Here is a 27,744-nt window from a genome sequence, read left to right as displayed (position 1 = left end):
GCAGAGCTGGGTCTCACACAAGCCACTGGACTTATGGTCTCCCAAGGGAGGGGCTCTGTCCCCAAAAGGTGTGGGGCCCAGAGCCAGACTGGAGTCAGAACCCTGGTGCTCCCACTCCCGGCTATAGCCCTGGGTGAGCCTGTTTCCTCTTCTGAGTTCCTGTTCCCATCTGGGACAGTGCCCACCTAGTTCGGTTGCTGGGAGATTAAATGAGTTTATTTATAAATAATAAGTTGAGAGGGCCACTGTCCAATACAACAGCCATTAACCACATGGGGCTATTTAAGTGAAATTTAATTAAAAATAAACAGAATATGAGTCTCCAGTTGCACCAGCCACATTTCAGGTGCTTGCTAGCCGCAGGTGGCCGGTGGCTGTCACATTGCAGTGTGGATGGGAGATGTTCTATCCTGGAGAGAGCCCTGCAGGAAGGCGCTGCTTTAGACAGCCCCCAGCACGCACCCTCCCAGTGTGAGCTATCAGCGCCCTCAGAGCCCAGCACAGACCTGGACACACACAGAGCTGGTGTTTAATAATTATTTATTGACAAAAAGTGACTGACTAAACCTCCAGCTTAACCACACCCTTACACACACCACGTGGTTGGACTGCACACCAGATCTACTTGGCAACAGAGGTGTTGTCCCGGCCCCCGAGGGTGAGGCCTAGTAGAAATCCTCCAGGTCGGAGTCCAGGTCTGTGTCCTCCTGGTTCTGAATCTGACTCTGCCTCCTGTACAGCCAGGCCACCTGGGGACACAGGGCAGGTGGCGGTAAGAGCCAGGGGCTGCCCACCCGCCGCCATTCCAGGCCAGTGCCCATTTCTCCACGAAGCTGTCAGCCAGGCAAGCCCACCCCTCCGAGAGCCCCACCTGGGCACTGGTGGTGGCCTCCTCTGGCTTCTTATCTTCACGGACGCGAACAAACCGAGGGAAGCGAAGGGAGATCCCCTTCTCACTGTCCACCTGGGGAGAAGGTGATGATGGGGACCTCCTGTGGTCGAGCCCCCAGTGTCACTAACAGTTCCCTACCAAAGGCTCCTCCCTGTTCCTGCACCTGTGGCCTCAGTTTCCTGACGCATACAATGGGGCTAAGCAATGGGTTGTAAGCTTGAGGTTTCCCAATCACCACCCAGGAAGGGCAAGTATCAGCAGGGTCCCCTCCCCACTCTCCCAGCTGGAATTCCGTAGGAGGGTCTACCCCAGGCCCCTGCCACTCACCAGACCACGGGCAGCCGGGTAAATGGGAGACAGGGAGAGGTCGGCGCATCTGACCTCCCACACAGTGCTGGGCTCCAGCCAGTGGTCAGGGGCCACGGCACCGTCTGCCCGGACGTAGGAGCGTGGGGTGGGCAGCACTAGGGCCTGCAGGGAGCAGTGGGAGGTAGAAGAGAGGGTCTTGGGTCTCAGAGTCAAGGTTGAGGGTTAGGGGTTTGGGAAATGAACTAAATGGGGGGAGAGAGATGGAGATACAGACCCTCCTTAAAGTACAAAGCCAGGGATGGGGGGTGGGGAGAAACGGGAGAAGGGAAGAAATGAAAGACAGAGACCCTGGGGGCTGAGACAAGAAATTAAAGACTAACAGAGGTAGAGAGAGGGACAGAGACCCAGAGAGGTGGAGATAGAGACCTAGAGAGAGAAGAAACCAAAGAATGGACAGAAACAAAAACAGAGATACCAACCCGAAAGACAAGTCACACCCAAAACACCTGTGACCATGACCAGAAACACTTCCACTTAGTAGAGGCTCAGCTAGCACCCTAAGGATCTACTCAGGGAACCATGCAACAGCTCCTGCCTCGTGACCACCCTCCCCGCCCGAGGCTGAGCTTGGGGAGATGAGGCTCCCTGACTGGCCTCACTGGTCAGTGGCTGGCACAGCTGGACTTGAATCTGGACACACTGGGCTCCAAAGCTGCGCACTGCCCACTACCCTGTGGCATCCTGAGCCAGGCAGGTGGAGGCGGGGGCCCCAAGCACAGAGCACACAGAGCGCGCACCACTCACCTGGAGGGTCTGGTGATATTCCTCCAGCTCTTCATCGCTGAAGCCAGTTCCGAGCTGCGGAAAGGTCAGCAGGTCAGTGGCCTACACTGCCTCCTGCTCCTACAACTGAGGCCCTGAATCTGCTCACCAGCAGCCCCCGCCCTGCTCCAGCTTAACCAGTACCCACAGACACCACAGGGGGTGCTAAGCACCCAGCCGACCCCTTATAGGCCGTGGAGGGGGAATGACTCTTCCAGCCTTGGTCCCTGTTCCTTCTGCTGTCTCCCTTGGGCCCCCCTGACATCCCACCAGCCCCATAACTGGTGTCATGTCCAATCTTAACACTGCCAAGAGTTTTCTTTCACCCACCAAAATAGTCAAGGCTAAAAAGTACTCCTTGATGCTGGCAAAAACAGCAAGATGGACAACTTCAAACCACTGATACAAAATGTCAGCAAAATCCCTTTTGCATTGAGAGCCTTAAAATTTTCTCACCTTTCATCCCCTCAACGGCTCTTGCAGAAAACTATTCTAAATAAATTGTGTAAAATGGTGACAGACTGATGACCACAGATATTTATGAGTTGTAAAATCACTTCTATCACGGACTGAGTTAACTGCACGCACATGCGGACTTTTAAGGACAAAGAAACAACAACTACCATCCAACTGCAGAAGCTGGTTTGGGAAACGCACCCCATGTTTCCCAGCCAGCCTTGCAGAGGGACTGGGCCACAGAGCAAAGTCCTGACCAATGCAACTTAGCAGAAGTTGTTCACTGGCTAAGGCTGACTCAGGCGGCCCATTCTCCCTCTGCCTATGGGCAGAGCATGAATGGCCACCGTGGCTGGAGCTACTGCAGCCACATTGCGAAGAAGAGGCTGAAGCACATGACAAAAACCACTGTGGGGAAAGAAGCCTGGGTCCCTAATGCCACCGGAGAGCTGCCTGCCCCCTTTCAGACTCCTCATTACATGACAGAGAAAGAAACCCTTCTTTCCCTTAAGCCTCTGTTACCGAACTCAATTTGTAACTGACACAGCTTCCTTGCATCTTTCTACACTGGCCCACTGTTCTACAGGAAGCAAAAGATACTTTATAGGATCAGAAAAAGGCAATAAAAACTAGGAAAACAATGACGCACCACAGGGAGGTGAACGTCCCTGACCCGGGCATTCCCAGGCTGAGTGGAGCCCACCTCCCCACTCTGTCCGCCCAGTGCCCCACACCTTGCATATGGCCTGGAGCTCCTCACTCTCCGCATCGTAGGAGGCCAGCAGGAAGCCCCCATAGCGGCCGGCCCGCTTCCCCCGGCCCAGGTAGGCGCCAATCACCACAAGATCCAGGGTGTCGCCCACGCCGTCCAAGTAGTCCTTCTTCAGCTGGGAGGAGAGAAGGCAGGAGATGAGGGGGAGGTCATGGAATCCATGGGTTGGGAGACCGGAGTGAGTGTGAGGACCATTTCCATAAAGAAAACCAAGGGTGGCCGCCGTGAGAATAGACATGGCATGAGCATCCAGGCAGAAAGAGCGAAGGAAAAGAGGAGACTGCAACGGGAAGAGCAGGTGCAAGGGAGGGGACAGGCCAGATGGGGGACCTGAGGTCGTCCTGGATTCACCCTTCCCTCAGTACAGAGACACATTTCCACTCACTCCTTCAGAGAACATTTATCCATTCATTCCAGAAACACTAAGTAAGTGCCAGCTGTGTGCCAGGCAGGAGCTCAGCCTTGGGGATGCACAATGACTGCTTCCTAAGACAGGAAAGGTTCATACCCTCACAGCTGCTTACAGTCTAGGAGGGGACAGGCCACAGACGGCTCACAAACACACAGAGAGACCCAGCAGACAGGCCTGGTGATTGGCGCCAGCCCAACTCCACACCATCCCCTGCTCTGGTCCTCCTGGCCCTCTGCAAGTCCCTCTCCATCAAGCCTCCAGCATCTCCTACCAGACAGCAGCGTCCCACCCCCATGCCCTCGCTTCTGCCTAACCACCCCCACAACTGTTACCATCCACAGAGCAACAAAGGACCTGTGCAAAACGGCAATCAGACCACGTGCCTTTCTGCTCAGAACCTCTGCTGGCCCTGAAATCCCAAGGATCAAGTTTTCTTTTACCATGGCCCCCAGCACGCTGGGTCATCTGGGGCCTGCTCTCCACCCTGACCTCACCTCACAGCTGGATGGCCTTGCTCCCTGTACAACTTGGCTTGTTCCTCTCTCAGGGCCTTTGCACTTGCTGCTCACCCTGCCTACGTGTCTGCTCCAATCTTCATGAGGCCGACCTTTCCTGTCATCTGTGTCGTGACCCAAATGATACCTCTGGAGAGGCTTTTTCCAGTTGCCCTGAGTTGACTTCTTTCTTAGCAGCACTCATTGCTACCTGGCTTTCTCTCCCTTGTGTCCTGGCTGACCGCCTCGCCTGACATGGAAGGCAGGCTCAGGGAGAAGAGAAACCTCATCTGGCTTTACCATAGTGGCCCTCAAGGCACTTAGCTGGGCAAATTCATTGACAAGGACTTACAGAGGGAGAAGTAGGGAGACTGGGTGTAACTCGAGGCAGAAGGTTCAAGAAAAGACTCCTGAGCTCAAACAGGGTGAAGTGCGGGGATGTACAGTTGACAGCCTGGTTGGGAAAGATCTCCAGGTCCAGGGCTCAGCAGGAAGCTGGCGGGGGACATAGTCACCTTGAGCCAGTTGTGTGATCTCTTGGCGAACTCGTAGGTGGCATCGACATCCAGGGTTTTCACCATCAGCCCCTCACAGGAGTCTGAAGGAGACACAGAAGCACAGCCCTTGTGAAGCTGAGGTTCATGGCAGCCGGAGGCAGGCAGGATTGGGGAAAATCATGCAGAGTGGGGACGGGATCGGGTGCCCTCACCTTTCACTGACTGCTCCAAGAACTCTGCAATCTGGTCCACATCCTTGGTGTCCAGGGAGGTGGCGAAGACAAACTCGCCCTCCGTCTCCACGAAGTTCTCTCGGAGCAGCTGCCGGCGTCGGGAAAGGGGCTCACGCACCAGGGACTGAGGGGCAGGTAAGAGAGGAAGGGACGTCATTGCGGAAAGGAAAAAGCCCTGAAACAGGGAGCCTACGGGTCACAGGTGGCTAAGGAAGCTTCAAGAGGAAGATCCATGCCAACATGAGGGTTCTGAGAATATGAGAGAGGAACTAAAAGAACCGCCTGTGGTGCCACAGGAGGGGACCAAGAATACCAAGCACGCAGGGCACGGAGCGGGTGTCACAGAGTGATTCAAAGCAGCAAGAGAAACAAATTCAGGCAATGAATGGCCGATTGAGACAACTGATCTGTCCTCTGCTAAAGAAAGCTAGGTCACCCACTTCCCGCCCAACACGCACGCGCACACGCACACGCACACACATGTGCAAAATTCCTGCTACCGCCCAGATTTCAAAGCAAAACACAAAATTGAAGATACCCAAAGAAAAGCTAAGTGAAAAGTTTTAGCATCCTAGGGAAAGAATGACTCTTCTTTTTTTAATCTTGGAGATGAGGGTACATTAAGGGGCCAAGACGTTGTTTGACTACATGTAAATAACAGTTAACAAGTTCTACGCAGCAAAAAAGACCACCAGCCAAGTTAAAAGGCAAACACCAAATAAGAAGGGATATTTGAAATACTCATGACACGAAGGACCCCACAGAGCAGGGACAATCAGAACACGAAGCCCTGGCTGGTGTGGCTCAGTTGGCTGGGGCACCGTCCTGTGCACCAAGAAGTGGTGGGTTCAATCCCCAGTTGGGGCGAGTGTGGGAGGAAATCAATCGTATCGATGTGTTTTGTTTTCTTTCTCTCTGCCTCTCTTTAAAATCAATTTTTTAAAAAATGAAGAAAAAAACCTAAGAGCATCTAATATTTGATATTTCCCTCCAAAGATCCTGGGAAAGAGAGTGAGAATTCCATCCGTCTTCCCAGTTACTTAATGAGGGTAAAGGCTGTGTTCATTTGCATCACAAGGAGGGCGGTTTAAGCACTGGGTGCATTTCAGCATTAGGGTCCCAAACCTGTCTGCTAGAGAAAGACACAGATAAGAACCCAGCAGACAAGCAAGTCACAAGTGGGCAAGTCACAGGACAAATGACGTGGCCCACAAGTCTGAGGAGCCATTCCACCTCACTAGTAAGTCACAGGGAAAATTGTCACTGTTCAGCTACCAGATCATCAAAGAATATCTGGATGAAGATGGTGATGGTAGCTAATTTTATCGAACCCTTCCATGTGCCAGCCAATGTGCTCCATGCCCATGTCCCGCCACTTAACCAGCCTATAACAGAGCAGGTGCTACTGGAGCTCTTCATTATGGAAAAGGAAACAGGCAGAGAGAGGCTGAGCTGGGCATCGGAAGCCACACAGCTAGGAGGGGAGAGCTGGGATACGAAAGCAACAGGCCTGGCTACAGATTCTTAACCTCTACCTACCCTGGGGCAGTGGTTCTCAAACCTCTCAGTCTCAAAATCCCTTCACTCTTGAAATTCATGGAGAACTCACTCCAAAGAGCTTCTGCGTATGTGGGTTACATCTCTCAATATTTACCATGCAGTATTAATACAGTATTAACTATACCACATTCATACTGACCATATTAAAAGGATCTCAAAAACATTAATTCATTTAAAAATAGTAATAAACCCAATGTTAACCCAACCTTTTCATGAAGCACACCTACATTTTAAAGAAATTAATTTGAAAAGGATCATTTTTTACATTTTTGCAAATTCTTTAACGTCTGGCTTAGCACGGCTGGATCCTCGGATCTGCTTCTGCACTCAGATGGCCACATGACATGGAGAAAATCCACCTCACAGACCTCTGAAGGGACCCACACGAGTCCTTGGACCATACTTGGAGAACTGTTGCCCAGGTGTGGCCTCCCAACTCAGTGACGTGGCAGAGTAAGAAATGAAACTCAGACGGCTGGCTCCCAAACTCACCCCTCGGCTGCCCCAGGAAGTGAAGCCAGGACTCACCTTTCCGTTGAGGTAGATGAGATCGAAAGCGTACAAGCAGACCTGCACCTGGATCTCTGCTGCGTCCACCTCCTGGGTTGGGGCAAAAGAGAAAGTAGAGGTGGGGAAAGGTGAGCTGGGGCCTGGCTGGGTCCCCTCCCAGCATGCCTGAGGCAGACACTGTTGTCACCTACTACTGTCCCCTGCTCACTCCCCAACAGGTCACACACCTGTGAGGGTGGCAATGCTGCCAGCCATGGACACCAAATTGTGACAGCTCTCAGCTGACACCAACCTCATTCCCCTCTGCTGGGTATTTGCTCCCTCAGCCTCCCCTGCAGCTAATGGTGGTGGCATGGCACAATTCTGCCCAATGAGAATAAGGAAGTTAGCTGGGGTGCAGGTTGTGGGGGCTCCTGGAACAGACCCTCTGACATAATAAAACACAGAGATGTAGGAAAATAGTTCGTCCCCCTTTCTACTTGGTATGCTGAATGAGAACGCGAAGGCTGGAGCTGTGGCAGCCATGCTGCACGAGGCTGAGGGAACTGCATCCCGACGTTGACTCTGGGGCCTGGGCAGGACTAGGAGCAAGGTGAGGGAGTGTGGGACCACAGCAGACAGCGAAAGGGGCTGAAGCTACCTTGCGTTTGCGGGTGGTGAGCACTTGGAATGGCTGGATCTGCTTCTTTTCTCGGTCCCAAGCCACAGCCTCTGCGTCCAAAATGAAGGATGTGACTGACGGGAGTTTCATCTGAAAGTGGAAGAGGAAACCCAGAGCCGGTGAGAGGTGGAGGTCAAGGCCAAATGACACACACGGGGAAACAAATGTCCTTGTCCTGCGGTAGCTCCCAAGGTCCAGTGACACCTTGGTACCAAACTCAGACACATGAACGTAGACCCAGTAACCCCCATCACACTGAGCTGGCCTCGATGAACCTCAGCTCTTTGCAGCAGTAACTGTAGCCACTGCTGGAGGGAAGGAAGGGGAGGTGGGTGGCAGACACCCACCTTGGGGATGCGGCTGATGATGTCAGGGTACTTCCCAGTATTGTCTTCCTGATTCCTGCTGAAGATCTTCACCTCCCCGCCTTCCAGAACATGGATCTTGACAATGGGGGAGGGGAGAGGAAGTCAGAGCCTAGTCCACCCGAGAAAGCCCCTCCTTTCTCTTCTGACCCCACTTTCACTGGTGGAAAGTTCCAAAAGCTCTGGAGGAGAAACTGGTTCAGAGACCTGAGCAAATCATCTCCTTTTGAACAGCCTCTCTCAGCCCTCTGTCTTTCTCTGCCTCATCCCAGTCCCCCCTCCTCTCTCCCTGTCTGCACAGGGTCTTGCTATGTACGTATGTTGATTTGTTGGGACATTGTTACGCTGTGAATATCATCCTGGGTGGTGTTTTTATTTTTAATATATCTTTACTGATTTCAGAGAGAGGAAGGGAGAGGGGGAGAGAGAAAGAAACAATGATGAGAGAGTCGTCATTGATCGGCTGCCTCCTGCACACCCCCCACTGGGGATCGAACCTGCAACCCAGGCATGTGCCCCAACCGGGAACTGAATCTCAATCTCCTGGATCCCAGGTTGATGCTCAACTGCTGAGCCACACCCAGCCGGGCCATCCTGGGTTTTAACAGTCTGATTACGGTGCTCAAACAGAGCTACATCTAAGCCATTTTACATGTATATTATCGCAAGAAATAGTTATGTGGGATGTAACATATGTGTGACTTAAACATGAATGTATATAAATTTTAAGTCACTGTCACTATTGTAAATCATTTTGTTTTGTTTTTTTTCTCAGCACTGTGTTTTGAAGATCCATCTGTGACATGGTCCCCAGGCGATAAACAAAAGAGCCTCACGAGCACCTCACAGACTGGACAGGACGCCTTCAGCCCTGGGTCACAGGACACTCTCTATGTAATTGCACCGACAGTTCTGCAGGTGCTTGTAACAATGAACACACCCAAAAGCAGGGCACGAGTGCAGCTTATATTTCTTGAGTTCCCACTGCCGTGGGTGAGGAATTTTGACAATTTTACCAAATAAAATTGCTTTTCAGATAAGCCAGTGACATGGTCATTATCCCACCCATTGCACAGAGATGGGAACTGAGCCCCAAGAGACGTGCAGGGCAGGGGGCAATCCACAGAGGCTGGGTCTGAGCTGGGGCCTGACTGCCCCCGTGCCCCTGTCCTTTCTGCTAAGAGATGTGTGCCCCCACCCACACACACACATACCTGTGCCCTCTGCCCATCGTATTTGTACTCGCAGGTGAAAGCTGCCTCATCGAAGCGTTTCAGGACCTCACTGACACCCCGGGTGGGGTGGGCTAACATTGGTTTCAGGGGAACCCCTGGGAGGGGAGGAGAGGGGGAGAGTTAGGGAAGAGGGGTAGAAGGAGCACTAATTGTGCAGACTGCTAACTGCATGCACAGCGATGTGTAGGGTCTGGGTCACACCCTCACAGAAATCTGGCTGTCCGCTCTCTTTCCCTCATCTCAAAATCTAGAATAGATATGTGAACCATCTGTAATTACATACATTAGGGTAACAACCTTGGGGTCACAAGACAGAAGAAACCTGGGTCCCTAAGTGATCCCCAGAGCAGAGCTGGGTGCCCTCCCTGGCCACCTACCTTCCTGTAGACTCGTGTATGAGAGAGATTCTGTCTGGCCTGACCCACTGCCCTTGGGGTATCTATACCTGACCTAGTCCAGAGCGGAGCCCAAGGAGGGAAAAAACGGATCTGAGCACCAGGGAACAAGATTACACCTTCACGGATGAAGAAGGTTCTGCAGGTTCTTAGAGGGGTGCCCAGGAGGGGGCATCCTCACAGCCACCCTGGAGAGCAGAAGCCAAGGCCAGGAGGAGGGAGGGGAGCCTGAAGGAGGCCAAAGCCCCAGCTCCCATGACCCCTGAGCCAACTGTGACAGCCCTTCGAGGGGCCCCGGGGTGGCGTGTACCTGGGCTCAGCTTGCAGTGCTCCGGGAGCCGTTCCAGGCCATGCTCCAGCAACACAGGGACGATCCGGTCCAGGTCAGGCACCTCGCTGGGGGTGGGGGTGGGGAGGGAGAAAAAGGTGGGAGTTGTCCTGCCAGAGCTCAGAAGTTGGGCAGCCTGAAAGCTCTGCCCTCTGCCTGCCTGTCACCTCTTTCCTGGTCAGCTCCCATCTCTCCCTGATTCCTCCTGTCACCCTGCCTCTGCTGCCTGTCCTGGTCCTCCCTCCATGTCACTATACATCACTCTGACTCTATCTCCCTTGGTATGAGCTGCCCTCACCCGCCCCCCATCTGTCATCTTGAGACCAGTGACTGTGCACCTAGACTACACATTAGAAGCACTCAAGGATATTAAAAAACTAAAACAAAAGCACAGTGTTTCTTCCAGGCAAGGCTCCACCTCCCAAAGGTGCTGATTTACCTGGTCCTGGTGGGTCTGAGAACAAGTCTGTAACCCCTTGTGCAGGCAGACCTGAGACCCCTGCCTGGGCCTGCGGGCTCTGTGCGGCTCCAGCCCAGAGCGGATGCCCCATGGGCATGTGCCGCTGACATTCTCTGGGCAGGCCAGGTCCCTCCACGTGGCTTTCCCTGGAGACCTCCCTGTCACTCCACACGTCCTGACCCTTTACTGTGCATCAGTCCCCAGCCCCTCTCCACAGCCTTCCCACATGTGCAGTCCTGCCTGCTGCTCTCACTTGCTGCCAACACCTCTCCTTGCCTCTCCCCATACCTATGTCACCAATCTTTTCCTGTCTGCCACCTTCCCAGTCTTTGTCACCATCCTGTACCCAGCACCAATCTTGTCTAGATCATTACCTTGTGCTGTCACCAACCCCATGATGGTCACTAATGCTTGCCAGCTGCTGGCCCCTCCCACATCACCATGGCCCCTCCAGCTTCCCCTGGTCCCTCGCTCTGTCCCTAGATCTCACCAGAACGTCTGCTTCAGGATCATGCCTTGCTCCTCCAGCCACGCCTTTCTGGCCTCCGCTGTCTTGCCCTTCCCAGCATCCACCACAGCTGGGGGGAATTCTAAGACAAGAGCCACCAGGAGAGGTTTGGGGAAGGCCCGACCCCCTCAGCTACCCCAGGGTCCAGAGAGGTGGTGTGCTATGGACAAGGAATCAGGGTCACTTTCCTCAAGGAAGGCGTCTGGACTGGCAGCAGGAGGGACAACAGTGGGGAGGGATGTGTGGACTTCAGAGGAGAAGGGAAGCCCAGTTAACTCAAGGGGTGGGCAGGGGGACCCTACGAGGGCTCACCTTGGCCTGGGGGCGTGAGGCTCACGGCCTGGGCGAGGGCGGCCAGCACCGACTGCTCTGCCAGCCCAAGGCGCAGCCGTCCACTCAGGGCTCTGGGAGAGAGAGCAGGCAAGGGGCAGTGGGCTGGCCCACACCTGTTCAATCTTGTCCTCTACACCTTGCTCTGCCTCCTCCAGTCTCCCCAGCCTCGACCCTTTGTAGAACCTCTTCTCAAAAACCAGAACAACCTTCAGAACCACACATCACACAGCCCCACTTAACAGATAAGGCAACTGAGGCCAGCCAGTAACAATCACCACTGGCATTTCCTGGGGGCAGAACTGTGTGCCTTGCAGGTGTCCACCTCTCATTTCATCTGAGAGAGTGGTGAGGCTTAGGGAAGGGGAGGCTGGGTAGAGCCACCTGGAACCAGAACACAGCCTGCCCCATGGTGCCCAAGGGTGTGACAGTAAAGGACCTGTCACTGGCACCGGCCTTGCTCTGAGCCAGTGACCTTGAGTGTGAGGTTTAGCCTCCCTGTGCCTCCATCTCCCCTTCTGTAAACTGGGTGAAGACAACGGCCTGCCTTGCAGAGCTGCAAGGAGGCACTGACAGGGTGAAGCATGTGGCCTGGGGCAGAAAATGCTCAGGATGTCAATGGTGTTCACTGTCATGACAACGACCTGGCACCCATGCTGCACAGCCGGGCTCAGGCCAAGGCAGGCATCATGAATCACAGCACTCTTCACCCATGAGCCCAGGGCCCTTCTCCGGGCAGTACGACCAAGGAGAGGAGCTGACCCTGAAGGAGACCTATGTCCCCATTCCACCCACAGGGCCTGGCCCTTCGAGCATGCTGCTCTCATCTAAGGGGCCCAGCACTAACAGTGTTCCAGCTGCCTGCCCCTCTCTGCACCTCCCAGGACCACACTCACCTGGTGATGAATCGGGCTTCCGAGTGGCGGCAGGCAACAAAGAGGCCTTTGATGATGTCAATCTTCCTAGCTATAGACTGAAGAGGTGGGGGAAGAGCAGTCAGGGCCTGGGGGTGAAGGGAGGGGACCACACCTCCCGGCCACCCAGTTGCCTGGGGAGCTGCCACCTTTGAATACCTGGCCCCTCACTGCACCCCACTTCCCAGCTCCCCCAGCCACATGCTCATTAAAAAGGACCCACTCTCTCCTTGCCTCCCTACTTTGCTCAGCAAATAACTATTTAGTCTTATCTCCTAACAAGCACTAGATCATGGGTGCCAGAGTCCCAAAGGGAGGTTTCGCAGTCAAGTGGGAGGGAGGAAAGGCAGCTCTGCCCTGCTCAGGGAACTGAAGCCATCCAGCCCCGAACAGTCTAACCAGCAGCCCTCACACCTCAAACTTGGCTTTGGGTCACCAAGTGAAGAGCAGAGGGTCTGGGTCCTGGGGCAGGTGCCCCGCCCCACTCACAGCGCTGCCAGTGAGCCGGGCGATGTCTCGGAACTTGGCGATGACCCCGGAGGCAGTGAGGGCGGGAGGGGGCAGCATGAGTCTCTGGGTGCTGCGGCTGTTCTCAGCTACCAGCCCCACATCCCCCTTCTCGGCTGCCTCAGCCCGGACAGACTCGAGCTGCCGACCTTGGGGACAGAAGGTGAGGACCAGAGTGAGGCACGTGGCTGCATGTCAGCTTCCTCTGGCAGCCTGTTGCATCTTCTCCTGCTACATGTGCTCACGGCAGGCCCCTGACTTCCTCACCCCTAATGCTCACCCACCTGAAATGGCTGACCAACTCAACAACCCTGGGCTGGGCAGGCCTTGGACCATGAGGAACCACTTGCATGAGTGCTACCGTGCTAAGGATGTGGTTCCCTACTTCTTGGTGGCCCAGACACAGGCCCAGGCTGAAACGACACACTTCCCCTGAATGTGCCTGCCCCTCACCAGTGCCCTGTCCTGGTGGTGGTTCCATCATCCACTGAGTCATCAAGCAAGATCCCCAACCCCCTGAGCCTGTCCACATCTCTCCACTCCACCCTCCCTTCTACTCTCTGCATCCTGGCCCCAGATCCTCTTCCCCCTGGACCTTCACCCACCTCCTCCCTGCACTCCTAGCTTCCTGTCTATCCTCCACATGGGCTCAGAACTGCCCCTCGCCTGCTCACAGTCCTTCTGTGGCTCCCAATCCCTCATAGTAAACAACAAGCCCTGGACACCTGGCAGACAGGTCCGGCACCCCCCCCCAAGTGTTGCCAGCCTCTCCCTAAACATGGGCTCAGCCCCTGGTGCCAGCTCCACGCACACCCCTTCCTCTCCTCATCTCCCGGGACCCTCTTGGCTCTACTGTTCAGCCCTTTAGGACCTCCACCACCTCCCTAAGCCCAACCCTCAGTTCTGCCCCCAAACCCTGTGCTCTGCCTGCGGCATCTCTCCCCAGCCCCTCCTCCCCACCCTAGGGCTCTTCTCAATGAAGGCCTGGTCTCCCTCACCTGCCCCCCACACCCCCGACAATCTGTCCCGCCAGACCCTCTTCTCTCACTGGCTTGTCTCTCTTTGGAGTCCCTCTCCATCACTACAGCCCCTCCTTACCTGTGGCCTGGGCCACCGCCTTTAGAAGGACACCATCCCCAACGCCAAGCTCCAGGCCCTGCTGGGGAGGCCCGAGGCAGTTAAGGCTGAGATAGAGGATGGGGAGGAGGTCTGGAGGTGACAGGGCCACCACGGAGCGAAGCAAGTTGCTCAGTGTCTCCACCATCCTGAGCCTAGAGAAGGAGAGCAACTGCTAGGCAAGGGATAGAGCCAAAGGGTATCTGCCCCCTGCCCCGGCCAGGCCGGCCCGGTTAATTACCGAGCAGAAACCTCCTCGATCTTCTCAAAGGTCCGCGCCACAGCCAGATAAGGGACCCTGGGGAAGGAAAGAAGACACAGTAGTATATACAACCCACATCTTCCTCCACCCACCTGCCTGCCCACACCTCCCTGGGGACAGCCTTGCTAACACCCAAGTGCATGCCCACCCATAATCCCACTTGCTCCCCAGGGTTTTCTCTGTCCCCTTCAATGCAGCCAATTGTGTCCCCAAAACAGAGAGTAGACACTTGACAGTGTCCTCCAACTGATCCTCCATGAGGGCTCCCACAGTGACAGGGACTGGAGTGAGGCAGTGCAAGGGGTGGGGGGAGGGAGTCTCACTTCTGGCCCTGTGTCCAGCATGCGTCCTGGAGGGGATGGTAGTTTTTCTTGGCAGGATTGTAGCTGGATGGGTCCAGGGGGCTGCAGAGGCGAAAGGGAGATTAGGTTGGGTAAATAGCTGGGTTGAAGAGCAGCCATTCCTCCAACTAACATTTACTGAGCACCTACTGTGAGCCAGGCACTGTTCTAGGCACAGAAGTAAAATAAAGTTTGCTAACCTGGAGCTCATATCCGAGTGCAAGAGTCTGTGGGAGAAAAACACATAAGTAATTTTTAAAAAGTATTTCAGATATTAAAAAAATATTTCAGAAAACAAAATAAAGCCAAGTAGATGGAGAAAACAGGCTGGTAGATGCTACTTCAAAGGTTGGTTGGGGAGGCCTGAGCAGAGACATCTGGGCAGAATGACGTGAGGAGTGAGCAGAGTGTGTATCAGGAAAAAGAGCATTCCAGGCAGGGGGAACAGCAAGTGCTGAGGTGGAGGCACGCGCGACATGTTTGAGGAACAGAAAAGGGGTCAACGTGGTTATAGTGGAGCCGTAGGACCTGAATGTTTCTTAAGAGTCCACTCTCAGAGGCCTCTCAACCATCCCCTCCCTCACTCATTCTGGGTGGACACCATGAGAAGGATGAGGTCACTGGGTGCCACAAAGTGCCAGGTACTGTGCTAAGAGCACTGCAAATGTTAAAATCAGCCCTGCAGATAGGGATTCTTCTAAGTTTTCCAGATCAGGAAACAAGCACAGAGTGGTTAAGCAGCCCCCCTCCCATCACACAGCTAGGAAGCAGCAGGGCTTCCAGAGACTGCTCTAAACCTCTACATCATGCCTCATGCTGACCGTCAGAGCCACCACAGCCCAGACGGCAATCACACCCATCTGGGTTCAAATCCCTGCTGCTCATTGCCTGATTCCTTTCAATCCACTGTCCTGTCTACTCAACAGCAGACACTGACTCACCCTTTGGGCATCTCCTTGCTTGGGGTGCCAGACCCTTCTTCTTTCACTTCTTTTTTGATTGCAGGCTTCCGAGGGGCTGGGAAAGAAGCCAGAAAATCATGGGTCTTTCTTCTGACAGCCCCCACCCCACCCCACTCCCCTCCCAGCACTGCCCCAATGCTCAGGAGATGGTGACCGGCCAGGAAAGATGAATTAATGAGACTTTCTAACTCATAGCAATGCCAATGGATTTGCAGCTCTCTCTGCAGAAAGACCCACTCGCCTCCTCCCTGCACCACCCAGGGGAGGGGAGGTGGGAGAAGAAACTCACTGAAGAAACTGCTCAGCGTCCTGGGAGCTCTAGGGGAAGGCTCAGCTTGGCCCTCGTCCTGGGGCTCCTGCTTCACCTGCTTAGGCTCGGGACCACTTTCTGTCAGGGGCTCTGCTCCTAAATCGAGAGGTCAGACGATGACGATGCAAACTGTTTGGCCCTGAGCCTTTTTATTTTTAACCCCAAGGCCATTCTGTCCCTATACCAGGAAAATCTAACCAGTTCTGTTCTTTCCTTCTTCCCAGCATAAGTTTTGAGCCTGATGTTTTTTGGTCAGTGACTCCTAGAATTTTAGCATGTGGCCTGAAACTGGAGACTTATGGAAAGGGGTGAAACCTCAGCCCGATGAGAAGAAAATGCCCCCACTTCTGCAGCTGCAGAAAAGCAGGTACCACTCTGCATCCTAAAAACAGCCCCAGGGTGTTCTCACACAGGAGTCTCACGGACAGCAGGGCTTGTTCTATGGCTTGTGAGGGTACAGGTAACCTCTAAATCCCGCAACTCAGCCTGGCAGGCCAACTTACAAAAGTACTGCTCAATTAATTACACTTAGTACCTATGATTTCTGAATGATATATTTTGTTGGAGGATAACTGGCTCCTTTTTTTTGTCGCATGCATGTGGAAAAATAGTAACAATAATAAAACCTAGAATTCCCCCAGAATTCACATTTAAACAGCACATTTGAGAATCTACATCTCATTTATATGAACTGTCTTCCAAAGACATCTGACCCCAAAACCAGAGATGGGGCTGCAGGGGAAGAGGATCTGAAACTCACTGCAGGCGTTTTGGGGCTCAGGGGGCGTCGTGGGTGGGTCCCCCTCTTCTGCTTCCTCCTCTTTGACCCCTTCCAGTTCTGGGAGGCTTTCTGTCGGGGTCTCTGCTTCTGATGATACACAGGAAAGTGAGATGGCAAAAAATCACCTTGATCCCCAAGACAGTTCAACTCCCATTTCAACTCTCTGCCCCATTTATTCTTTCTTGAGCCAAGCAAGTATGTCTGTAAAAGTGACAGGAAGTGGGGCCTCCAGGGGAACCCAACCCCAGTGTTCACTTGTGCAGTGAGCAAGGCCAGTCTTTTCTTATAAACTATTATTTTAAAATTAGTCACCACAGAATAAGAGTTGCATATGACAGATTATAAATTATAATAAAAATTTTTTTAACTGACTGGGAAAAAAATCATACCTCCAGGGTAACAATAAAACTTGCATAAACTAGTAACTTAGGAAAAAAAAATTTTTTTTTTTTTTAAATATGTCTTTAATTATTTCAGAGAGGGGAAGGGAAAGAGATAGAAACATCAATGATGAGATAGTCATCATTGATCGGCTGCCTCCAGCACGCAGGCATGTGTCCTGAGCGGGAATCGAACCAGGATCTCCTGGATCCTAAGCCGATGCTCAACCGCTGAGCTATGCTCAGCCGGGCAAATTTCTTTTTTTTATTTACTGATTTCAGAGAGAGGAAGGAGGAGTGGGAAGAGAGAGAAAAACGTGGACTTGTTGTTCCACATATTTATACATTCATTTGTTGAGTCTTTTATATGTCCTAACTGGGGATCGAACCCACAACCTTGGCATATTGAGATGACTTTCTAACCAACTGAGCTATGTGGCCAGGGTCAGGAAAAAATTTTCTCAGTAGAAACAAGCCACCCACCCCCAAACCCCCAGACACTGACAATTTATAGTAAAATTTGTTATTAAGAACTGCCAACAGGAAATGAAATCTTGACTATATTCAAATGTCCCCTGGGAAAGATGAGCCTAATAAGGACCTTTGATTAAACAAACAAACCGACAGTGGCAAAGGCAGCAGTTATAATCTCAGGCCCCAAATGATCGATGGATCAGACCTTTATGGCTGCGCCTCCCACGTGTCACCCAGATGCAGGGAACTCACAGGGACACAGCAGAATATCTGACACTTTCAAAGGAAACTGGTGGCATGTGCTTGACACTGTATGATCCACTACGTCGAGGTATTTTCGTTTTCAGTTATCAGGTTCCATTCCTTGCAGTTTCTGATGTTATATTTCTACAAAGCTGGGTTTTTCACTGGTTGCTGTGATAAAAATCCATTACTGCACAAAAACCAGCAGGAGGAAACAGGAAACAAGGGTGGCAGTTTCCAACTAGACTCCAGTCTGAGAAATGGTGCAGAGCCCAGGAGATATCCTATTTATTAGTAAATCATTGTGACTATTTAAGAATAAAATAGAAATATTAATTTTCCTTTCAATGTACCTGTAGTATTATTTCCCTCAAGTGCCCAAGCTCCTAGAAAATAAACAGTGGTTTGGCCATCACCACTTAAGAAACGTACTGGGACAGTACTGGTCCAGGGGCACCGTGAAAAAATGACTGAGACACTGAGGGCACCGTGAAAGTGTGAGAGACTCTGCTTCCTAGTAAAATTTACATGGAAAAAGAAATCATTTAGAGGAACATATTTCCAAAAAGCAAAGATAAAAAATGGGAAACTGCATTTGAAAATTAAATTGACACAGCCGAATCAATGTATTCCAAATTGCTCTCCTAATAAAATACCTGTGCTTGCGTGTGGGGTTCTGACAGTCGTATTTATTTATTTAATCCTCACCGAGGATATTTTTTCCTGCTTTACAGAGAGAGTGGAAAAGAGAGAGAGGGAGAGAGCGAGCGAGCGAGCGAAACATCAATGTGACAGAGACACACTGATTGGTTGCCTCCTGGATGAGCTCCAACCAGACTGGGGCAGGGGTCGAGCCTGCAACGGAGGTATGTGCCATGGAATCCAACCCAGGGCCCTTCAGTCCTCAGGCTGATGCTCTAACCACTGAGCAAAACTGGTGAGGGTGACAGTCGTACTTAGATTCATGGACCAAATCAGTGGGGTCCTAACACCTTGTCCTCAGACTGGCCCCACCCTTCCTGATGCCCCCCCATGTGCACACATCTCCTCCTCCTGGTGCCTCACCTTCCTCCTTCTTCCTCTTGGGTGCTCGGTGCTCGGCCACGACATCCTGAGACGTCCGTTTAGAAACCTGCTTCCGAGCTGGGAAGGCAAAGGTCGAGGCATGGCTGACTCACTGGCCAGTCTGCCCCGTGCCCCAGTGAGCTCAGCACCCCCCCACATCTCCTCAGGATGGGGCCCCCAAAAGGCTCTGGGTCCCCTCCCTTCTCCTGCCTAGTTACACCCTGGTGCAGGCCTCATCCTTCAAGCTCACACTGCCTCCTGGCTGTGTGACCATGAGCAGGTTAATCTGTGTCTCACTCTCCCATATCTGCAGAATGGAAACAATCCCAAAAAGCAAGCAATGATGTAACAGGCTCAGCCCAGTTCCCGACTATAGCAGGCACTCTCCGTTCCCCACATGCATCCCTAGGACCTGACCATCTCCGTGTGTCCTGAACACATTTCCCAGAATGTCAGAAGCCCAGACTCAGCAGGGAATCAACAGGCCCTGGGAGTTACCCTTACCCAGCTTCTCGAACTTCCCATAGATCATTCTGAACACACACTTAGGCCGATTCCCAGAGCCTCCCCAGAGAATGAAGCTCCAGCTGCCCACTGTGGTAGCCGACCTAAGATCACACCTTTTATTGGCTGACTCCCCTTCCCTGAATTGCTGTCTGTCTTCTCTGCACCTCCCACCTCCCCAAGAACCCAGGCCTTCCAGCTCACAGCCCTCTGGTGGCTCCCCAGCACCACAGAACAAAGCCAGGGCTGGGCTCCTCAGTCTCATGTGCAAGGCCCTCCAGGAGCCAACCCCACCTCCTCCCTAACTCATCTCTCTCCACACGTCCTCAGACTCTCCCTGCTCTCCAAACTGCACTGTATTCTCCAGAAACACTGAAGTGCACCAACTCCCAAAACACGCCGCGCTGTTCTCATGGACCCTGAACATGCCGCTCGTGGCTGCAACACTTCCTGTTGCCCTTTCTCACCACAGCGAACCCTAACCCATCGCCCTGGTCCCGCCTCTGGGCTGGCTCAGTTCTACGCTCCCACGGCACGCTTGTTACCACTATCATTCCTTATACCACACCAGCCAATGGAAACACATGGCAAGCCACAAACATCATCTTAAATTTTCTAATATTACATTGAAAAGAGGGGAAAAAACAGGTGAATTAGTCATGTGTCCGAAGTCACACAGCCAGTGGAAGGTGGAGCTGTGCTCTTAACCACAACGCTAAGCTCAGAGCTGTTGTGACGATGGCCACCTGGTGCCGAAATCCAAGTGAAAACAAGAACAGGCAACTGAGAGGGCAGGGCCCGTGTGTCCTTACCTGTGCGACGCTTCGGGATCCCTGACGGGGAAATGTGCACTGGAGAAGTGTTGGAGAGGGAAGGGCTGGTCTCAGGAAATGTGACAGGACCGGGAGGGGAGCCCTGTAGAGAGTCGGGGGCAGGCTTTTGGAAGGGGAAAGAAAGAGCAGTTATAGGGTGATGGGAAGGGAAGGGAGCACCTAGCTATCTCATTTCCCAAGCAGCTGAGAGCAGAGAGGGACCCTGGACTTCTCTGTGCCTCCTCTCTTCTCCAAGCCCCTGGTCCCAGCCCCAGCTAAGGCCGTGTCCTCTCTCACCGGGGCCATCATTCCACCCTCCTGTGTATTTCATGGTCCCAGAATCTCCCCATCATGGACACCAATAACAACTCTCTTTTTCCTAAAGTAACAGAATCTTTGATTATTAGCTAGGCATATGTGGCCCAACTAAAAACTACACTTCCCAGCCTCCCTTGCAGCTAGAGCGGCCGTGCCCCTCAGTTCCATACAATGCAATGTAAGGGGAAATAATGTACACTTCCCTTGGTTCCAACAGCATTCACGAAATGGAAAGTGGAATGCCCTCTTCCTCCAAATGTGGATATTCTCTTGGACAAGAGCATCTCTGATACTGAGATTGCCACACTAATTCGGGACTTTTATGCTCATTAGAGAGATAGATCCCTACCTTGCTTAAGCCACTGTTATTTGTGTCTTGGTTTCAACTACTAACATCTTCTTACAAGCCCCTATGCCAGTTTTTAAGCGACTGACCCTTAGCTCCCATCCACTCTCCCTTGTAATGCTGGGGCTCTGTGCTGGGCAATGGCAGCACAGGCTGCTAGAGGGGACTGTGTGAGCTGAATCAAACTTCCAGTTATTTCAAACACTTGCAGGGCCTGCTACCTGGTGCCCCATAGACACCAGCAGCCTCTACCCAGAGGCGATGACTTAAGAGCTCTCTTTCTACCCCGTTAATAACTGCAGGTCTCACTGACAATTCTTTATATTAAACTCTCTCCAAATCACTCATGTGGTTTCTGTCTCCCATTTAGACCCTGATGGATAACAGGTCCCGAAGGGATGTCTCAAATGCTGCCCAGAAGCCAAAGCTACCTCTGTCCCTCTCCTGCTCAAAACCCTTCCAGGGCTCCCAGGCAGCCTCTGGGGCAAGTCTAAGCTCCTAAAGACATCCCTGTCCTAATCTACAGATCTGTGTTCGGTGACACAGTAAAGGGCAATCCGGGTCTGAGGGGGAATTAAGGTTACTAACCAGCTGCCCTTGGAGAGGGAGATGATCCTGGATTATCCAGTGGGCCCCATTCAATCACAGGGGCCAAAAAGTGAGAGGGGGAGGCAGGAGAGACATTACAGAAAGAGACAGAGTTGCTATCTTTGCAAACGGAGAAAAAGTGTCCTTTAGAAGCTGGAAGAGGCAGGGGAATCGCTTTTCCCCGGGAGTCCCAGAAACATGGCCCTGCCCACACCTTGATTTTAGCCGTGAGACCCATGTCAGGCTCCTGACCTCCAGAACTGTGACATGATACATTTATGTGATTTTAAACCCCTAAGTCTGTGGCAAATAGTCATGGCAACAAATGGGGGGGAAAAACAAGTAACCAGGGGAGGTTTTGTTGAGGTGACATTTGATCGAAGCCCTGAAGGGAGGGATCGATTGGGCCAGGTGTGTAACCTGGGAGAGAGGTTTAGGCAGGGAAAACAGCATGTGTGAGACACTGGGCAGCGCAGGCTGAGGAAGAGCTGGGGGTGAGGAGGAAGAGAGGGCTCACCAAGGGACTCAGATCCACAAGGACCAGATTTGGCCTGAGCTGCCAACAGTGAGGGTTCGAGCAGGGTAGAGACAGGATCTGACTTCGCCACTGAAAGACTAAACACTTTGGACATCATTCACAGAGCAAGGAATAGGCACAAAATGACTCTTAAACAAGAGGAAATGAGCCAACACGTGGAGCAGGTGGTAGGCTGTCTGACAACAGGAGACTGCACGCATCAGGCATTACTCTTTTGTATCAGGCACCATTCTCAGATCTGTACGTGAACTGACACCTATCATCTTCACAGCCACTCTGAGGCAGGTGCCACTGCCAGCTGCATGTCACAGGTGAGGTGGCTGAGGCATACCAAGGCCAGGGAGCCTGCCCCAGGTCCCAGGCCTGAGGTGGAGATAGGACCACGTGGACCTGCCAACTGCTCCAGGGCACAACCACGAAACCCTTCCACCTCTTGGGGCACGTCTCCAGGGTGCCCGAGCAGCTGCGGCACTCAGTTCCAGAGGCTGATGGGAATTAGGGTGTCTTCCCATAAGAACAGGCAGGCTGATGGGAGCCTACCTGGCTTTTGGGGGGCGTGGCGGCTTCATCCTCCTCCTCCCCTTCGCTGCCCAGGACCCGAGCCGCCCTCCTCCCCGGCCTCTTCACTGGAGAGTCCCTCTCAGGCACCACTCCATTCCGCTCCTTCAGCGCCACCCTGGAAGGCGGGAAATGGGAATGTCCTAGCTGGCAGTGCTCTCTGGCCAAACACTCCAGCTCCTTCACTGCTTTATCTCCTCCCTTTCCTTTCAAGCATCAGTGAACATTTTCTAGGGGCCTCCTAAGCACATACTCTTACCCATCCATCCATCACGGATCCCTGGAGGCCTCCTATGTGACCACCCTGTGATGGGAGATGCTGAGAGCAAGCGGAGTGGCCTACTTAGGACAGAGACTGGCCTCCAACATCCATTTGGAAATCCTTTCTCTTTCCGTCATACAAGCCCGAGTTGTAGGTAGGTACATAGCCACTCGACTAAGAACTACACTTCCCAGCCTCCCCTGGGCTAGGTATGGTCATGCAATGAGTTCTGACCAAATGAATGTAAGTGACCCTGACTGACAAGCAACATGCTTTGACTGTTTGCCCTCGCATTGTCTTAGCCCTCGAACATGGACTTGATCTGCTTTGACAATGCTCCTGAGGACATGGCTTGGGGCGGGGGGGGCGGTAAGGAAGGAACCTGGGACCCAAGACAATCTACTAGTACAAAAGGAGATGATGTTGATTTTGTTGACTGCTAAAGCCACAGGATCCAGAACAGTGCCCGACATGGAGAAGATACTCAATAGATATTTCCTGAGTAAATGAATATGTACAGTAAAAGTCCATGAATATTTGCCAGTACCTATCTGCAACTTGCATATATAATAACCCAGCTTTTGCTATTTAAAAATAAAGGTATATATTACTGAATATCTGGCATATATCAGGGATGTGCCAGTTGAGATAGTGACCAACAAGACAGTCCTACTGTACAATATGTAAGTATGGGAAACACTCACTCAACAAATATTTCCTGAGCACCTATTATGTGTCAATAACTCTGTTAGATACACATGTTTATAGGCACAGAAAAAAGGGTATACCTCAAACTGGTAAAAGCAGTTCTTCTGGAGAGTGAATATTGGAAAGACTTCAGATTTTTACTTTACCTACTTCTCTGAGCTGACATATTATCAATTACCTTGTATAATTCTACAGAGGGGTATCCATGCCAGAAAAAAATTTGTACCTGTGCCCTTGGGGACGCACATATAGACTGTTCCAGCATAGGCTGTTTCAGTCACAATTTAGGGACATGTAGTACCTGACTATTTAGTCAGGGGCACTGACCTCTTTTCCCTTAGATTGTCAAATAAAAAATGACAAGAGCCAACACAATAGCCGTCCCATGTGAATGAACCAAACTATACCTATTTTTTTGGGTCAAATCAGCAAAAAATATATTTTTTGGTGTGCTGCAGAATTTTAGTAATGAGTTTATGTGCCAGGAAATGAAAAAAGTTGCAAGTCACTGACTTAGACGAGCTCACTTAGAATGAAGCCTGACAACTGGAACATAGCACTGAAGACATCTTTGAGGCCCTGAATACAGCTGTGCCTGAAGTGGGACATAGCTTCGACTTCCCAGTTACTGAAGTCAAACATTCCCTCTGTGCTCCTGACACACTCTGAGCTGAGTTTCTAACACTTGCAGCCAAGAGAGTCCTGGCTGATTAAGGAACAAATTCACCACGTCCCAGCACCATTACGTACTTCGGAGGGGGCTCAGCCTCTCTGATGCTGTTGGATGTCTCCTCTGGCTTCTTTGCTTTGCCCTCTTTCTTGGGGGAGAAAAATGACCTGGAGGACAGGAGAGGAGAGAAAAGGGAATGATAACAGCACCAACTACCCCTCCCATCTATGATGTCCTCTACAGCTTATGCCAGTTCCCATCCTAGCGTGTAACAGATTTCAAACAACCCCCTTTGATAAGGAAACCAAAGCTCAGACAGAAGAGGCAACACTCCGCTTATTTTTCTGCCCTAACTCAACCTGAGAGATATGTACCATTTTCATTCGACAAGTATTAACTAAGCACTTTGAATGTGCCAAGGAGAGATTAGCCCCAGATTTCTCAGCGCATGAGAAAAATGAAACCTGGGGTCCATGGGAGCTACCATCTCCCAGGCCTGCGTAGTGGATGTCCAGGTCTGGGTCCGTCTAGAACCCATCCCTATTTTCCTGATAACAGCCCTCCACTTCTCTCTCAGGAGGCCCCTTCCCCAAATTCTCTCAGTACGTGAGATTTGCATGGGCCTGCCCTTTCACCCACTATCAGGGTGGGCACAGCTGGGAGAGAGACAGCATCTTTCCACTGGGACTGCTAACTCCATGGTTCCAGAGCCCAAGGAAAAGAACCTGCCAACATGACGCAACATGAGAGAAAGCAGAGCTGAAAGATGAAGAGACAGATTCCCAGGGGCAAGGTTTTGGCAACTAGATCCAACTATTAACTCCAGAAGATCTCAATTCCACAAGCCAAGTAATTCCCTTTCTTCTTCTCCTGAAGCCAGCCTACGTTGTACAGGGTTCCTCAGCCTGGTATGCCTGCCACGCTGGGCCAGGTCACTCTCTGCTGTAGGGGGCTATCCTGGATCTGGGATGTTCGAAAGCAAGCTAGGCCTTTACCCTCTCATTCCAGCTGTGGCAACAGCAATATCTCCAGATACTACAGATGTTCCCTTGGGCTGTGGGAGCAAAACTGCCGCTGACTGAACCACTGGCTTAGGGATTCTGAACCCTGCGCCGAAAATGTTTTAGTTAATACACCACTTGTTTTCCATGGTCCACTCCCCATTTTCCATACTAGTCAACTTCTGGAAAATGCCAACTTGAGTTTTTCTAAGAAAAGGCAGAAAGAGAGAGAAGCAGAGACTTAGAGAGTTTAAGATGGAAAGGAGGACCGGGTCCCTTACATGATACTTCGCTGCATGATGGCGGTGGAACTGTCCCTTCCCAGCTTTGTCTCCTGTCAGCTGTTCTGGAACAGATGTCCAAGTACTTGGTGAGAAGACTGCTTGAGCAGATATCAAAACACATAAACCTCCTTTCAGGAAAAAGAAAACCACAAAATCAGAAACATGAGTTTCCCCCTTAAGAAGAAACTCCCTTTTTCCGAACAAGAATAATTTGCCAATGAGATTTATTAGTGCAGGAAGAGTTCCAAGTCAGAGAACAAGAAAAGAACCCTCCTTCCCACACGGAGTCTGCTGATTTACACATGAACTGTCCAATCTGCTGCCCGCAGCTGATTCACAGGAGCGGACACTTTTTCCTTACAGACTGGGCCTATCTCAGAGCTGGCCAAGCCTCACCTTCTCCCATCCCCTTTGTCTCTAGCTAATGTAAATTCTTTCAGAGTGGCTTACATTGCTCTTCCCTCTACTTGATACGTAAATACCCTCAACAGCTCCAGGATGTTGGGCATGCCTGGTATTCCCACCTGCCACTGTTGCTAGTGGTTCAGACTTCATGCCCCAGGACCTGGTCTTTTCTTGCTAGCAATGGCCTAATAAACCCTTTCTTTCAAAAAGACTTTCAGTCCTGGAAGTTAAAATTTACGCTTAACAACAGGGATTTTGTTTTGTTCAGTGATATGGCCCCAGGACCTAAAACAGTGCCTGGCACTGACTGCACTGGCATATGCACATCTTTGATTAAAAATCGGGGTAAGAAAAACATTACTGAAAAATTGAGAATTCATAGGCAGGATCTTTCAAAACCTGCAGGCCATGGTTTCAAGGAGTGATGCAAAAGGGTCTTTAGTGTCGAACAGTTTGAGGATGACAAGCCCGAAGGCTCAAGTCTGCAGTTCTTCTATTTAATAGAAGTTCACATTTCCTGGCCTGTCTGTTCCCCTAGTCACACCCCCTGTGAAATAGTTTATACCTTTCCCCTAAATATGCCACTCTGTTTCATCCTTTGAGGCTTAAAAAAGCTCAGCATCCCTAATGGACAACTGAGGAAGCTGATATTGGAAAGGGAAAGTGCTTACCCCAGGCCCACAGCTGGTCAATGATGGATACCAGCAACAGAGGATGCCAGTTCTGAGAACCAGCAGGCGCTCCTGTTTAAAATAACCCCTACTCCACCCCCTGATCTACTGAATCAGAAGCTCTGGGGAGGGAGGGGGAAATCTGCAGCCTAGGGAGCTCCCAGTGGATCCTGAGATAAGATGAAATCCAGGAGGTCCTACTTACACTTGACTTTCCTGCCTTTCCCTCATGCCTTCTTCTCAGGCTGTATAAAAAGTCAGAAATTCAAATGCACTGAAATGGGGATGGCCAAACAGTGATGTCTTTAATCCCTTTTTCTCCTGTCTCCCCTCACCAATCCCCCTCAGTGTTCACAAGCTAGCTCCCCTTCCCAAATGTCCCTTTCTTGTCGCTCCCAAGTGCCCTCCCCCTTACCCGTCAAGCTTCCCCCTCACCTAAGGGCATCAAGATCATTCTCTCTTCCCTCCCCAAGCTCCTCTGGCCTTCCCTCCACTCATGTGGGCAACCAAAATCCCAGATCTTTCAGCGACCATCTCCTTGGCCCCACCCCTTCCCAGACCTGGGCCTCCCACCAGCAGCCCAGCCTTCAGAGCCCTCCCCTTGGCCCCGCCCCCTCACAGGTATACCGGAGACCAGACCACGCCCTATCCGAGGAGGTTCCCGACCTTTCCCGAGGCCTTTGCCGAAACCTGGACCTTACCAATGAGTCTCCCTGGCCCCACTTCCACCCACCTGGGCCCACCTCTTAAAGCTGACGCTGCCTCCAACTTTTCCTCGGCCCCGCTCACCATTAAACTTTTCCCTGGCACACCGCCCTTCAGGTGGCCCGCATCCCAAGCCCTTCCAATTTTCGGAGGCCCCAGCCCACTGAGCCTTTCCCTAACCACGCCACCTTCCAGGTGGGCCCGGCCCTCTAGGCCTCGCGCGAAACCCTCTCCGTCCAACTGGCTCCAGCCCGCGTCTACCTTCTACCTGGCCTGGCCCTCTCCCCTCCTCACCGCGCTCCGCCCGCTTAAGCCGACCGACCCTCAAAGCCGCGGGCCCCGGGCGTCCCTCAGCCCCGCGAGGGCGGCCCCACTTACCTCACGCCGGCCCCGCGCGTCGCAGTTCGGGGCGTCACACCTGGAACCCCTGGGCGCTCAACTACAGTCCCAAATTCGCGCCACGGAATTCGCGCGCAGACTCCGGCGTCCGGGGGCGGGGCCAGGTGAGGGACGGGGCCTGTACGACGTCCGCGCAGCCGCGGCTCGGTGGGCGCTGGGAGTTGTAGTCTTCAAGGAGTGATGAGGCTAGGAGAGGGGGCTGAGGTGGCGCGAGCCCTCCCGCAGAGCACTCTGGGAAAAGGCCCGCGCCTTTCCTCGGTCTGCACCGGCGGACGTGGTTGCGGGTCCCTGGAGTGACTGACGCGGAAAGACGGAGATTCGGCCAAAGCGGCTGCGCGAGGCACGGCGGGAAGAGAGGCGGGAGGACGCGCGGGGCATCCC

At 52.4% G+C, this 27,744-nt stretch overlaps 1 protein-coding gene across 5 annotated transcripts; it reads right to left on the bottom strand.

The window, feature by feature from the left end:
• Positions 1–521: 521 nt before the first annotated feature.
• On the bottom strand, positions 522–27,667 carry LIG1 (DNA ligase 1). 5 transcript variants are annotated; one of them, XM_081117774.1, is made up of 29 exons: positions 27,343–27,459; positions 25,181–25,311; positions 23,979–24,065; positions 22,241–22,376; positions 19,911–20,013; positions 18,595–18,672; positions 16,412–16,519; positions 15,631–15,747; positions 15,321–15,396; positions 14,580–14,606; positions 14,362–14,442; positions 14,018–14,074; positions 13,759–13,931; positions 12,643–12,809; positions 12,136–12,212; positions 11,222–11,313; positions 10,892–10,991; positions 9,924–10,009; positions 9,198–9,313; positions 7,966–8,061; positions 7,598–7,708; positions 6,976–7,047; positions 4,867–5,011; positions 4,673–4,755; positions 3,214–3,366; positions 2,006–2,059; positions 1,220–1,363; positions 872–964; positions 522–749 (listed from the first exon to the last, which is right to left on the bottom strand). In XM_081117774.1, exons 2-29 carry the CDS (start codon positions 25,195–25,197, stop codon positions 666–668), a joined length of 2,733 nt encoding a protein of 910 aa, XP_080973900.1. In that variant the 5' UTR covers positions 25,198–25,311; positions 27,343–27,459; the 3' UTR covers positions 522–665. The 5 variants fall into 5 exon arrangements, with proteins under 5 accessions (XP_080973900.1, XP_080973901.1, XP_080973898.1 ...); XM_081117775.1 differs by having other exon boundaries at positions 25,181–25,245; XM_081117772.1 differs by having other exon boundaries at positions 523–749; positions 19,911–20,034; positions 27,343–27,667.
• Positions 27,668–27,744: the final 77 nt, after the last annotated feature.

The sequence above is a fragment of the Miniopterus schreibersii genome, assembly GCF_964146895.1.
Source record: "Miniopterus schreibersii genome assembly, chromosome: 18".
Taxonomy (NCBI): Eukaryota; Metazoa; Chordata; class Mammalia; order Chiroptera; family Miniopteridae; genus Miniopterus; species Miniopterus schreibersii.
Note: the sequence above shows the minus strand (reverse complement) of the source record. Positions and strands in the feature narration are given on the sequence as shown.

Bases quoted from the DNA above. Each gene is read 5' to 3' on its own strand.
- LIG1 (XM_081117772.1), bottom strand. The intron at 13,932-14,017 runs GTAATTAACCGG...CTCCTTCTCTAG, and splicing joins ATCGAGGAGGTTTCTGCTCG to GCTCAGGATGGTGGAGACAC. The intron at 10,010-10,891 runs GTGAGATCTAGG...CCCCACCCCCAG, and splicing joins ATCCTGAAGCAGACGTTCTG to CGAGGTGCCTGACCTGGACC.